The sequence below is a fragment of the Phascolarctos cinereus genome, unplaced genomic scaffold (assembly GCF_003287225.1).
Source record: "Phascolarctos cinereus isolate Bilbo 61053 unplaced genomic scaffold, phaCin_HiC Scaffold_5;HRSCAF=322, whole genome shotgun sequence".
NCBI classification, from domain to species: domain Eukaryota; kingdom Metazoa; phylum Chordata; class Mammalia; order Diprotodontia; family Phascolarctidae; genus Phascolarctos; species Phascolarctos cinereus.
The window spans coordinates 404,165,012-404,180,108 of record NW_027555958.1 but is presented as its reverse complement, the minus strand read 5'-3'; the positions used below and the strand labels follow the sequence as shown (position 1 = coordinate 404,180,108).

The 15,097-nt window shown below is 38.3% G+C and overlaps 1 protein-coding gene across 2 annotated transcripts in view; it reads right to left on the bottom strand.

Annotated features, from left to right (window-relative positions):
• Positions 1 to 11,026, bottom strand: part of NMNAT2 (nicotinamide nucleotide adenylyltransferase 2) — a 199,728-nt gene extending 188,702 nt beyond the window's left edge. The window contains exon 1 of one of the 2 annotated variants that reach the window (XM_020984374.2): positions 10,816 to 11,026. In XM_020984374.2, coding sequence (XP_020840033.1) covers positions 10,816 to 10,900 — 85 coding nt within the window. In that variant the 5' untranslated portion in view covers positions 10,901 to 11,026. Of the gene's footprint in view, positions 1 to 10,137; positions 10,256 to 10,815 lie in introns of those variants that run through there. The other variant, XM_078156457.1, reaches the window with a different exon arrangement.
• Positions 11,027 to 15,097: the final 4,071 nt, after the last annotated feature.

Below are 15,097 nucleotides of genomic sequence, written 5' to 3'. Positions count from 1 at the left end.
TGCATCATTTGTGCTATTTCCATCAGAGGAAATCTATCACAGCCAGAGGTTTGAGAACTCAACCTATCCATTAAAGTTTGCCGGCTGCTACCACAGTGAGGGGCAGCTACTGGAATTGCTTCTGGGACTGTGTCCGCAGCATCCTATTACCTAGATTCAAGATTTTCTTTTTAGCCAACTTTAGGGCCTCATCTATATTTTTACCAATAAAGATAAAACCTTCCTCCTTCTTTTATTGCCCAATTTCCATAAAGTCAATGGATTTCTATGACCTTCTTGGACACAGCTCAGAACAATTCAACTGGATCCTGCTGAGAGCTCTAATTGCAATAATTCCCTTTCAGATGTTCTAACCTTCAAGGGGCTTCTTAGTTTAGGTAAAGCATTCCCTTATCATCCTTTCTTTAGTTAGAAAACATAACCCTATTTTTTTGGAGGGGAGGAATAGAGGGGAATTGTGGATAGAGAATTAGAGAGCTTTTTAGCCACTAGAATCATGTGATGCAAATAAGGCAGAGCAAATCATGTCTGGATGGGTCAAATTGCTTCTGCATTCTATAATCCAATTAAGTTGTTCTACAGATATAGCCTTAACCTGCAATTATAAGTGCATTTTAAAAACTAACAACTAAATGCCAATCCTCTGGCAACCATATTTTAAAAACAAGAAACTGATACTGGAGATTACCAATCTATTCAAAGAAAATTAGAATTGAAAAACAAGTTAGATATCATCTAATTCTTGGGTTCTTAACTTGGGAGCCGTTAACTTATTTTTTAAAAATACGTCTAGAATTGCATTTCAGTAGAACTAATTTCTTTTGCAATCCCATGTATTTTATTTTATGCATTAAGTACATTATTCAGAGAAGGGCTACATCGGCTTCACTGAACTGCCAAAAGGGCCCATAACACAAAAAAAGTTTAAGAATCTCCAATCTAGTCCAACTCCTTCATTTTAGAGAAGTAGAACTGAGGCATGGCAAATTGAAAGGATTTGCCCAAGGTTACAAAGTGACAGAGCAGGGACTAGAAGAGCCTCAGTGACTTCCAGGTTACTATTCTTTCTGATACACCCTTCTGCATCCCCATATTTAGGGAATATATTACATACATGTTTTCATCTTAAATTCTAAGTCACAAAGGAAAATAAATTCAAAAGCTCCTCTTTCTCTTTCACAAAAGTCCTACTCATCTACCTCATCATGCCATGAAGGTGACACTCAGTTTTGATGGCTGTCAGCAGAGTATAAGTGCTCAAAGATTCTATTGTGTTAGAAAAGTTTTAAGAATAGTTGGGCCACAGGTAATTTCTGAGAACCCAATTTATTATATATAAAGGATCTCAGTCAAACTGGTTGGGCCACTAGGTAGTAAATCTTTAGCTACAGCAACTCATGAAACAAAAACACAAAATTACCCCCAGTCTCCCCATTCTGCCATGGTACCATAATAGTGGAAAAGAAAGCAGAGAGTGCTAAGAATCTCACAGACTTTAGACAATCTGTAAACATTAACAAAATCATTAGTAGTCAAAATGTTAGTCACTGGACAAAGATCTTGGAAGTCATATATGGAATTTAATCACATCAATTTTTGACATTCTAAGTATAAAAGAAACCAGAAGAGACAAGAAAGTTACAGCTAAATTGGAGGATAGCTCACAGATTCTCCAAGGAAAGGCAAATAAACAATATGGCAGTCTATTTTAGTATGTATCCAAAGGCAACAAGAAACAGCATCTTATGAGATACTTGGTTATCTCACCTTGTAATGCTCATAATGAGCATAGGCAAAAAGATAATTATGAAGATAATTGATACTTATGCACCAAAATCTGTTTCAGAGGAAGAGGAGGTAGAGCAATTCTGTATAAGACTTGGTAAGAGGTAAAGTAAATTTCCTTCCAGCTCTGTATCTATGAACCTATCATCATATGAAGACCTCAAAGTTAAATCAGTGTAAACTTTAATATACACTGTATGAAATAGCTTCACTCAGTGACTTTAATGAAAAGCTGGGTGTAGGGGAGGATTGCAGAAACTATGTTGGAAAATATAATTCAGGATCAAGAAACAAAAGAGGCTAATCTAAGACATTTCCAGAGGCCTCAGGATGGATAATGCTGTTCACATTCAAAGAAAGAACTATGGAAGTCGAATCGCTATCACTTATTTTTACCTTCTGTTGAGTTTTGTTTCCTCTTTCTGATGGTTCCTTGTATTGGTTTTAATTTTCACTTACAACTTCACTAATGTGAAAATATCTTTAATGGGTATGTAAATGTAAAGCCTATATCAGATTGTGCACCGTCTTGGGGGGGGGAGGAAAAGGGAGAAAAATTTTCAACTCAAAAGCATATGGAAAAAATAAAAAATTTAAATTAAAAAAAAAGAAAAAAAAGAGGCTAAAGGGTTATAGACTACACCATAACCTCACACTTCTTCAAGAAGAGAGTCAGGCAGCATAGGACATAACTTCATAACATTACACGTAAAGAAAGAAATTAGCACAGAAAATTATTGGGCATAGATATGAGTTATTTCCAGATCTGCTAATCAATACTAGGTTTTAAAAGTAAAGATGATAAGAATATATGATCTACAATAAAAGCAGTTCTAACCTGACCTATTTTTAAAAGCTAATGATACCCCTCCCAAAAAAAAGGATAGATGAACAAATATTTACATATATTGTCACCATTTACTGTTATAAATCACCAGAATGAAGAGTACAAAAAGAGCCTAGAAATCACTTCAGGTAGGCAAGTATTAAAGTATTAAAACATTGGATTTTGAATCAGAGAACCTGAATTTGAATCCTGGCATTGATACATCAATGAGACCTTAGGCCAGTCATTCAACTTCTCTTCATTTCACATCAGCTGCACTCTTTGGATGTCACTCTATCATCATCATACCTCTCCATGCCTCTCTTCAGGAAAAGCTCATCACCAGGAAACTAATCATCACAGAGATTCCATCAGCTTTGTTACTTACAAGTCACCAGTGCCCTCAGCTGCCTTTGCCCCTCTGACTGGTGGCCTAGAGAATGAGGGGGAAAAACTTCTCCCGAAGTCACCGTTTACAGAGTGCTAAGAAGACCAGTTAGCTTTTCATTTCCCGCAGGCTATACTCCTTCATTTTGACTCCATCATCATCATGCCCAATACCTTCTTTCTCCGTCCCCTACCACTTTTGGCTTCCTTTTATGTGTTGTCTTCCTCTGTTGAATTTTAAGCTCCTTGAGGGCAGCTCAAAGAGCCTTCATTAAGTTTCAAGCTCATTTTTTCTTATTTGTATCCTCAGTGCTTAACACAGTGCCTGGAACATAATAGCCACTTAATAAATGTTCATTGCATTATATCATGTTGCATTGTGTTGGGTCTCAGTATCTTCATCCATAAAATGAAAGAGGTTAAACTTGATGATTCCTAAGATTCCTTTCATTTCTAGTTCTATGATCACATGATCCTTGACAAATAAAGAATTATAGCAAAGTCAATACTAGTTTAAAATACAAATTCATCTGTGAAATTTTATAGAAGGGACTGGTGGAAATTATGAGCAAGATTGCCTAATATAAATTTAAAAAGCAATGGAAGGGAAAATGAGTTTGCATAAAGCTTGTCATGAGACTCAAGCCAGTTCATCCCAAGAACATTTAAGAAGGATTGCAAGATATAATGAAAAAGAGGACCTGGTTCAAATCCTGACACTGCTTCTTACTGGCCCATGTAAACTTAGGCAAGTCACTTAAATTCTCTGGGCCTAATTTTCATCACCTATAAAGTAAGATAATTGAACAAGATCTCTAATATCCTTTCTAGAGACACTAAATGTATGGTCCTGCATCAATGGATAAAGAGATCTGTCAATGTTTCTTCAGCATTCTCAATTTTCCCCCATCAGTGATAATAGAGATACTTTAGAATTTAGAATTGATCCCAGATGTGCTGAATGAGGAAGTAGAAATAGCATTAAAGAAAACAAAAAAAACTGGGTCAGAACAGAAAACACACAAGAGGTCCATGTTTGAGGCAACACAGTCCTGAGGGCACTGAGGAATTAGCCCTCATTCTCAAGACCGGTCATACCAAATGTTTGGAAGAAATTATTAATGGTATTATACCCCCCCAAAAAAAAACCATCAAAAGGATATCAGTAATTGATCACTAACCCATTTTCTTATCTCTACAAAATTTTTAGAATGATCTATACCAGTAGTATCAAGCTCAAATAGAAATGGCAGCCACTAAACCTGAGGTAAGGATCTTTGTAGGCCATATATAGACTTTAAAAACCACATATTAACATTATCTATGTTCTATTGTACTTTTATTTATTTTGTTAAATAATCCCCCAAATAATTTTACCTGTGTGTTTGACACCTCTGATCTACACACATATCAAGGACACCTTTGATGAAGAAAGGTATTAGAAAGCATCAAGCAATCTTTTGCAAATTATGTTTCTACATTATGCAAAACCTGTCTATCTATCTATATACAGAACTAACTGGAACAATAGAAAATACAGGATTCCACTGTGCTTATTGTTTATTCACTCTAAAAAATATTTGATTTGATAGAATAAAATATAGCCTTCAAGGTGCTTCTTGTGCCTCATATAGGAGGCACATACAGGAGTCTTTCATAGACATAACAGAGATTACTTTTTTAATAAACCTCTGATTATTAATATCAAGTGAGGCATAAAGCAGAAAGACATATGCTTTATACAAGTGAAAAAACCGGTCATGAAAGATGTGCAACACAGAATCCAAATGGAAGAGGGATTATCTATAGATAGTGAGGCCTCCCAAATGTTATTATTTGCAAGATCATATTATGTTGATGGCATCTAGCTCAGATACATGGCAGAGCCTACTCCGTGAGGCTTACAACCACTCAAGAGTCAGGTATAACAATCCAAACAAGAAAAACTTAGTAGTTTTAAATGTCTATTGTTAAGATTATGATATGCAGTAGGATAGTCAGTCCATGAAGCTGATCCATTAGTACTTATATCTCAAGCAGACATTGAAAATTAATAATATATTAGGCTCAAGATTGAATAAAAGGAAGAGATCAGGCTAGAAAGCATTTGGTTAATTGTCAAAGATTTTCCCTAAAACAAAAATCTGTCTTTTTTGTAGCAATATTCTTCTGGCATACTGGTACTCACATAATTTTGAGACCAAGTAGATAACCCCAGTATGTTGGGCATGGAAGATGAATGGGAATACATGGACAAAGTCACACAGGATAAAAAGGAGTGAATACATTGTGACCTATATTCAGGGAGAGAATACCCACATTGATGAGTTTCCAGATCCTTTAAAGAAGTGATGTCAAACTCAAATAGAAATGGATCTCTGCAAAGTGCATATTGACTTAGAAAACGAAAAATTAATGTTATATTGTATTGTATTTTTATTTATTGTGTTACATATTTTCCAATTACATTTTAATGGGATTCAGGCTGCTAGTGAGTTTGGGGGGCTTCCAGTTTGATGCTTCTGTTTTAAAGTATTAAAGAATTTACCTTTGTTAATTGCAAAATAAACACATCCCAAGTAGAGAGGGTCTTCCCTCCTAAAGCTCTTCAATATTCAGAGGTAGAGGAGAGGTGAAAAGAGATTTCTTGGGTGAGTACACTGAGTTAGGAAATCTGGTCTCTAAGACTGCCTGCTACCTCTTTGTGACTTTGGATGAATGACATCATCTACATGTCTCATCTCAAAGGGTTGTTATTAGTAACAAATAAGGTAATAAATGCAAAAGTCTGTTGTTAGAGAATGTAAGAAGTTATTATACTTTGGGATTTCTTTTTCTCCTTAGAATATGGCATATTATAATTAACACATAAAACAGATGAGAAAGAGGTTTTCCTCCTGGGATTTATAGGTATACACAAACATATACATATAGATAGATAGCTATTCAAGCTTCTTTAATCACAAATTTTATTATTGCATGTGTGACAAGCAACTGGGACTGTGTTTTTTTCCAGTCTCCCAAAGTGTGTCTAGTTCCATTTGTTGTTTTCCACAAGAAACAGTATATATTTTTGTCTGTTGAAAATAACTAATTCAACTTTTTTCCCTCAAAATTAAAAATTTTTTGAAATTGTTGGAGTGGAGGAGGAGAAAGAATGTGAAGTCAGTAATTTGGTCATCACAAAATCATCCAAAATATTTTGGCCTTGACCAAATCCTTTACCTCCACCATTTTTTCCCACAGTCAAACCCAATTAACCATTCCTTCTTTTTGTCCTCCCCAACTCCTATTCTCCCCACTCATCCCATTCCAAAAGACTCTCCTAGGCTTGTAACTTCATTCAGTGTTTGGAACTAAATGACAGGTACAACAGTCCAAATACAAAATGAATGTTGACTCATGTCAATATATTATTTTTACTAAGAATGTTGATTATACCAATATAATACTTTTACTAACCAGCAAGTACTTCAATTTAACTGCCACCAGGCTCCCTAAGTTATAAAGTTGATTTGACTCTAAGTTAATATAAGAGAAATCATGAAATTCAACATTCTCGGTGTATTGAAGATTCCTTCCATAAACACATACAGTTGTGACTGAAATATTCTTGGCTGCTATTATCTGTATATGGATATCAAATAATGGGATATTTTTTTTCACTTTTTGAATGAGTAGCTCCATGTAGCTAAAGCTCCCATGGCACTAATTCCCAACTCTGCTCCTTTGTCAAATCAAACAAACAACAACAAAAAAAAACTACAAACAGATACAAAAATACTAATATTTTTTCTTAACATTGAAGGAACAACTTATAAAGATCCTTCCACATCCCTTGAGAAACATAAAGAATGATTTAAGTGCTAACAGAAACAGAAAGTAACATAACCTTAGATAGTCTCTATTTCTGAATACCACTTCTTTTTTTATTCCCTACAAGAAGAGTAGCTGGAAATAAAAACAAGAGAAATGCTATGAAAACCATTTCATTTCAAAGTCACTAATTTGTTCAATAAATGTTTATTAAGTTCCTACTATGTACTAAGCACTAAATCCTTGGGGGGTGGGGTAGGCTTTGTTTCGTTTAGTTATAAGCTTCATGCAACTTTGTTGGAGAAGTATCTTAGTACACTTATTGTTTTTGTGATTTTGTAAAGCAAAATTTTAAATGCATTTTAAGTGATAAAATAGAACATAAAGAGCTTCATAAAGCAAACACTACTTTCCCCAGGAATGGGAAATTATCTTAAGCAAGTTCATAATTAAGAATCTTATTTAATTGATGTGCAACATCATTTTGTTCTTTTCAGGGTAAACCCAAATGAAGCAGAGAACAGGCAGAGTGACTGTGGAATCATGTGTTTTCAAGGTCAGTCAATAATTACACTGCCACTGGGTTTAGCAAAATAGATCTCTATCCTACTCTTAAATATCTCCCTCAGATCCCACAACCTTCTTTATATTTATTTAAAATACATATTTTTCTTCACCTATATATTTGTCATGTTTTCTTTACTACGTTGTACTTGCCTTAATATCACTGGAGTTACTGTCTTATCTTTTTCATGTATCTCTTCATAGCACCTAAAAGAGTGACCTGAAGTGCACCAAATATTACTGACATATTCCATTGACAAACTAGTCCAGCACTGTTCATTCAAATTTCCCTTCACAAGGTCTTTGTACCTAACTAGTTCCACCTACACTACAATTCCTCTTTTTTGCCCTTTCTGGAGGTGAACAGCTGCTCAGCATCCCCTATGTAAAAGTCCTTCATTTCTGCAACCTGATATTTTGGCCAGTATGCTGCAGCCCCATGACAGAATCCTTGGTTTTTTACCTTGGATTTGGCATGTAGTCATCTAGGGAAGGAGTCAGAGCAAGCCATCCAGGGTGCTCTCTGTCCCTGAAAGGAGAAATCTTCTGTCTTACAAAAGATAAATTCTAAAAGGAATCACATCCTACTTGGCCAATAGAATAGAATGAAGTTCATCAATATAGAATGGTTGAAGGAAATGAGCAAAGTCAGGGAAGAGAGATGAAGAATGTACCAGGAAAAAATGAAAGAAGGAAAGTTCACTAAAATCCACTTGGAAGACCTGATATACACACATTTATGAACATATGCTATAAATTCATGTGTGTACAAATACATATATGTATATATATATATATATAATTTCTTTATTACTTCAATACATATGCAATCTCATCAACATGGGTATTCTCTTCAACAGTATGTCTTTTGTGTTTCATATCTATGTTCTCTCACAGAGCGCTCTCTCTCTCTCTCTCTGTCTCTCTCCACACACACACAACACACACACACACAAACACACACAAATATATATAGATAGATAATTTAGTATAAGGACTCTGAGGACTCATAAAATGGCCATCTGTAAAGAGATCTCACAGCAATTATATAATCTAAGTATAGTACCATTTAAAAAATATTATAATCCATGTTTACAGACTGTACTGGGACATTGTCCAGGACCAGATCAACCTATAGGACTGAGGTACTTGGTGCATCTCAAAGACAGCCTTAGTGTGTCTTTTTTGTTTTCGGGTCATGGGTAACATTATACCCCTTGATCAACTTTTGCTGTAGTAGTTGAGGACAAAGGGTACAGAGTCATTGTAAAGTGTGGTACTTATGAAATATTTTCTGGGTTTATAGTGTAAACTCATAGAGGGTTAAATAATTCTTCCTTTCCTAGTTACAGTGTCAGCACAGACATTTTGACCCTACCCAACACTTAAATGAGGCAAAAATCGCCTTCCTGTAAATATACTTTAATCCATTGATCTATTTGTCATGTTCTCTAAACAAAAACAAAACAAAAACCCACAAGCTTGTCAAATGCAACTGTTGAAGAATAACAAATATTATCCACAATTTGGACCTAAATAAAGGCATTTTCTTGACAAGAAGTGACAGGACACAAGGAAATAAGGACAAATAATTCTTTCCTATTCTCTTCCCTTTTACCTCTCCACTTGCACTGTTTGCTAATACATAACTCCTCATACTTTCACCAAAGCCTGTTGCTGAAGTCTTTTGCTTCTCAGGTGTTTTTACAATTGCTTCCTAATAAAGCACTTAAAATGAGAGAATCTATAAGGAACTGAAGCTTGAATAGTGTACCCAGCAAAGAATGTCTTTTCCTGGTCTCCGAGCTACTGAAACTGGCTTTGAATTTTTTTCATTGATCCTTTCCTGATCCATTCTGCCCAGCTCCCTTCACTGTTTTAAATGAATACTGTTGGTCTGAATCAGCCCTTTGCTTTTTCCACAAAGCAGTTATATTTTCATATTCCAGGTCTTTGCTGATGTCATATGGATCTTTGTAAAAAAAAAAAAACCTTAAAGACGCACACATACACACTCAAGTGTGTTCTAACATTAAACTGCTCCCCACCCGATCTCTGTGGTGAACACGTGTGTGTGAGCCTGGACCCGATATTGCGTCTCTTCCACCGTTTCAGCACCCAAGCCTCTGGATAGCGACTATCCTCCAAACCAGCCCAGGTCAGCGGCCTCAAACCCTCATCTCCCACGCTTCTGTTCTTTTAAAACCCTTTCCCTAAGGCTCCTACGTTCCCGAAAGAACAGCGTTCACTCACTACTCCTGTCCCTGACTTCTTCCCAATGCTGGATCACTACCACACCTCCTTAGGGCCTAAAATCACATATATTTCCGTGGTCCTCTCAAGTTCTATAGGAGCCCAGAGAAATAGCCTTCTGTCTACTGGTAGTGAATCGAGACCCCCTACCGGCACAGATCTCCTTCCCACTAACACCAGACCCCAAACAAACAACCATGGAGCATCTCTCTCTCTCTCTCTCTCTCTCTCTCTCTCTCTCTCTCTCTCTCTCTCTCTTTCCCTCTCTCTCTCTCTCTTTCTCTCTCTCTCCCCCCATCCACACCCCCAACCTTTTAAGTAAAAATAAATAACATTAAAAAAAACCTCCAAACCAGCCCTTAGAGCCCCATTTCACTGACGCAACTATCGCCATTGATCCCATTAACACCGGCTCCTGAGGAGCTGTCCACTACGGCCAACCTCTACCCCTCCCATTCCAATGCAGCTGGTACCATAATCCAAATCCGGATCAGTGAAGGACTCACCATCTCCCACCTCCCGCCTCCAAGAATCCCAAGCAAATCAGTTGTTTTTTAGATATCCCAGTCATCCTCTTCCATCAGTTTGGTTCCCACCTTTTACCGACCCCTAAATCAATCGATGTCCCTATCTCGATAACCTGAGCAGCTATGATGTGTGTGCGTGTGTGTTCTCTGTGTGTGTCCGCTCGTCCCTGGTGCAAATACATTATTTAACTCCTTCACTCTCTCCGTATATCCTAAACAAACATCCTCCCCATGCCACCGCACCCCTCCACACACACCCTTTTCTTCCCTTCGTCCCACGCCTACGCCATCCTGGGCCCCCGGAACCAAGTAGTCAAACCAACTTGCAATAGATCCATTCCACCTGAATTTGCGAGTCCAGAACTAACCATCTTTCCCCCAGCCTCACTTCTCCCATCCCCCGCCACCCACTCGTTTACACTGAGCTCAGACCAAGCAGATGCTGTTCAAGCCTGTGAAAGGCGTCCTTCGTATCCATTCATGTGGCCTGCAATAAATAAAGTGGCTTTCTCCCGAGAAGCAGGGCAGCCAGTGGCGCCCACCCTAATGGAATACACGCCAGCAAATTCAATCGCATTGGAAAACACAGGTGTGGGGAGGAGAGGAAAGCGTTCGGGGGGGGGGGGGGGTTGGGGGGGGGTGGACAGAAAGACTTACCGAACATCTGAATGTGTCCCTTGGTGATGGGATTGAAGCTGCCACAAGCCAAAAGGATAACGTGGGTCTTGGTGGTTTCGGTCATGATGTTATGGGGTCTCTAGCACTGGCTTTTGTGTCTCGGTGTGTCTGCAGAGGGAGAAAGGAAGGCGAGGCTCAGTCTGTGGATGCTGTGGACTCCAAGGAGCTGCTCCAGACGCAAACCGCGTCATCCTCCTCCTCCCCTTAACGCTTACCGCACCGGGAGGATCAGAAGTGGAACTGATATTCTCTTTCTCTCCCCTACTTTTCCCCTTCCTGCCCCTTTTCTCTCTCGTGTTTTTTTTTTCTTTAATGATTCTTCTACTAGACATGAAGTAGGGCAAGAATCCTGTGGACACCAGTGTAACGATGTGGACTTTATTTCCTGCCTGCATCTATTTGATTTTATTCCCAACCCCCAAATTGTTCTTCATGTCCCTGCTTTCTCTGCCAATCATAATACAGAAAAAAAAGATTTTAATTCAAGAATCTTTCTTCTTTCTCTATTGTACTTCAAATGTTATTGTATCATTGTTCATATGACAGATAACTCTTTCTTGGTTCTGCTCTTTTCCTTCTCCCTGATGATTCTAAACTATTATACACCACCCATATCAATTTCTTGCCTCTTTTCCTGTCCACAATGGTGAGTTCCTCTTTAAGACTCTACCGCTTAAACCTCTGAAGCTGTACCAATGACCTAGTGGTTGCTAGGGGATTGGAGGGCTGGGGAAAGGTGGGGATGGGACAAGATTTCTTCCCCAACAATATGCTGTTCCTTATTGTGGCTTGAAGCTATTCTATCACCCAGAGCAATGTTGCCAAGGCTGAATTAATAATAACCCACATTTCCATAGGACTTTAGAATTGTTGTTTTTTTAAAAGCCTTTCCTCAAAACAACCCTGTGATGTGTTATTATCAAGTCCCTTTTACAGGTGAGATAAGTCTAAATAACTTGTTCAAGGAAATTTAAAAGTGCTTGGGCCAGGACTTGAATTTGGATTTTCTGACCCCATGGTCAGTGCTCTTTCCAGCACACTGGGACCTGCTCCATCACCAGAAGCCAAAGTTATTCCAGAGAGAGAGAGAGAGAAGAGAGAGAGAGAGAGAGAGACTGATTCTTCACAATGAGAACCAAAATGAAAACATTTTCATTTCCTGGGCTACAAAATTTCTTAGACAAAAAGTCTATGAGTGACATAACAGCACGTATCTTGCAGGGTTCTTTGAGGATCAAATGATGTAATATTTGTAAACCACTTAGCACAATGCCTGGTACACAGTAGGAGCTGTATAAATGTTTTTTTCCCATTCCTTTCCATTTAGCCCAGTTCAAATGTCAAACCAACACCCATAGGGATAGCTGTCTAAGGCCGCTAGGTGGCACAATGGCTAGAACATTTAAATCCATCCTTAGACAATTACTTGCTGTAGAATCCTGGGTCACAAACTCTGCCTCAGTTTCCTCAACTATAAAATGGAAGTAAAAATAGCACCTGCCCCTAAAGGTTGCTGTGAAGATAAGAGATAGTATCTGTAAAGTGCTTAGCACAGTGCATGGCACAGAGTAGGTTATTAATAAATGCTAACTTCCTTCTGTCCTCCTTGAGCAAATTGATCAAATAAACATATGCAATACATATACAAGATAATATAAGAATTGGAGTAGGTGATTAAAAGGTTTCAGGTCCTAACTTGAGTTTACATAAAGAGAGCCTGTGTTGGTAGATTTCTTTAGCAGCAGATTACTAGAGTGGTCTTGCCTTGTCTAGCCATTCTATTAAAAAAAGAAGAGGAGAAGGAGCATGGTACAAAGCAGATAAGATATAATCTTTAAAATGATTAGACATTCATGTGACTTTGCACACTGTCTTAATTTTTAAAATATAGTACCTTTCACTTAGCAATTGCTCAACAAATGACTGATTGAAAATGTCTCAGGCTATACAGCTTTCCATGAGTCCCTAGTCAGTATGGGAAGAAAAAAAGACATCAAATGGCCATGAGCATTGGCAGTGAGGTGACTCACTGGATAGAGCGCAAGGCCTGCAGTCAGGAAGACTCATATTCATGAGTTCAAATCTGGCCTAAGACACTTACTAGTTGTGTGACCCTGGACAAGTCACTTGACCGTATTTGACTCAGTTTCCTCACCTGTCAAATAAGCTGGGGAAGGAAATGGCAAACCACTCCAATATCTTTGCCAAGAAAACCCAAAACGAAGTCATGAAGAATCTGACACAACTGAACAACAACAATATACAGTTTTTCACGGGTCCCTAGCCAGTGTGGGAAGAAAAAATACATCCAATGGCAATGAGCATTGGCAAACTTTTGCAGGACTTCTTCTTCTTGAATAATGACTCCCTTTTTATCTTCCAAAGCCACAATATTTTCAGCCCAGTAGGTCCTCCCTTTAAATTATTGATTTAGTAAATGTTTGTTGAATTGAAAGGGAAATTAATTGAATGAATTAAAATTTATTAGAATTCTGATGTGCCCACCATCATCTGTCATCTTGTTGAAGACCTGTTTGAAGAGCTGGCAAAGGAGGCAAAAAAAAAGGAGCATTCTCTCTGTGAAGGAGGACCAGGAGACAGGAGGGTCACAAAACCTCAGTGATGAGGGTATATCCAGCAGGAGAGAGATTGACCACTGCTAACTTTGTAGAAAGCCAAATGATGAAGACAGAAGCAAGATTACAGAGAAAGTCAGAGCATTCATTAAATACAAAACTAGATACGGTGGTAGGGGGAAGGGAGGAAGAGGCAAGAAGAAGATAAATAAATATGAATGAAGTCCCTCACTATCAACTGTCATGGAGTTAGGGTTCAAGGTTTATAGTCTGATATCTTGAAGAAAAGAATATTTTGGGAGACTGTGATAATCTTCCAGAGGTTTTTAGAGGGTTGTAATGTCCCAGAAGAGTTAGACCCATTCTATTTGACCCCAGGGGAAAGGACTATTGTAGGTGGAATGGGAGCAGATATGAGCAGTTAGGAAGAGGCCAATTTAAGCTTGGTATAAGGAAACAATTCCTGATAATTTTTCTTCAGTCATATTCTACTCTTTGTGACCCTGTGGACCATAGCACACCAAAACTGTCCATGAGGTTTTCTTATCAAAGAGACTGGAGTGGTTTGCCATTTCCTTCTCCAGTGTATTAAGGCAAACAGAGGTTAAGTGACTTGCCCAGTCTTTCTTCCTTCCTTCCTTCTTTCCTTCCTTCCTTCCTTCCTTCCTTCCTTCCTTCCTTCCTTCCTTCCTTCCTCCCTTCCTTCCTCCCTTCCTTTTTTCCCTCCTTCCTTCTTTCCCTTTCTTCCTTTCCTCCCTTCCTCTTTCCTTCCTTTCTTCTTTCCTTTCCTGCAGGTCCTCTGCCCAAAGGAATGTAAATTTTGATTGCTGAAACCTAGCAAGATATCTTGGGATTTACTGGCTAGATTTCTTTCTTAAGGACATAAACCCAAATCACTCTTGCTCTCATCAATTGGTCAACAATAGGTCCCAGGCCAAGATCCACTTGGTCATTATTTGGGCCCTGCTTGGCTCAGAGTGAATGTAAATAGCAACTGTTTCCATGTTGGCCAGAAATCCTGAGGGTCTTCCTCTCCCACATTGTTTTTTTTTTTGGTTTGTTTTTTGTTTTTGTTTTTGTTTTTTACTAAATAAAAGAGGCCAATCTTGGCCTCCTTTCTCACCTAGCTTTAATTGCTGAATGGGCATTGCCTCAGTCAAATTGAGACCTATTAAAGACCTTAGCTTAAAAAAGCCAAGGTCTCCCACTGCATCCAGGGCCATCTCCAGTCATCCTGATCTATATCTGGCCACTGAACCCAATGGCTCCGGAGGAGAAAGTGAGGCTGGTGACTTTGCACAGCCTTCCTCACTTAAATCCAATTCACTTGCATGTCATGGCACCACCTTCCTGACGTCATAGTCCTCTAGGAGGATGAAGGACAAACAACAACAGCATCCTATCAAGACCATGCAAGCACCTTCAGGCTCACTATCATGTTCTTGTTTACTTATGATCCTTTTAGGTGTTCATTTATTTCTATTGACCAATTTATTCAGGATGTTTCCAGTCAACTACTGCCCAGGTCCTCTGCAAAATAGATGTTGCAGGTTGATGACTTTGGGCAGTGAATTAATGGTTTCCATGTATTCAAGAGAAAAGAAGTAGTAAGAGTTTCATATAAGCTATAGGTCTTTGAACAAGAGCATAGCTTCAGCCTTATGTTAAGATTATTTCATTAGCTA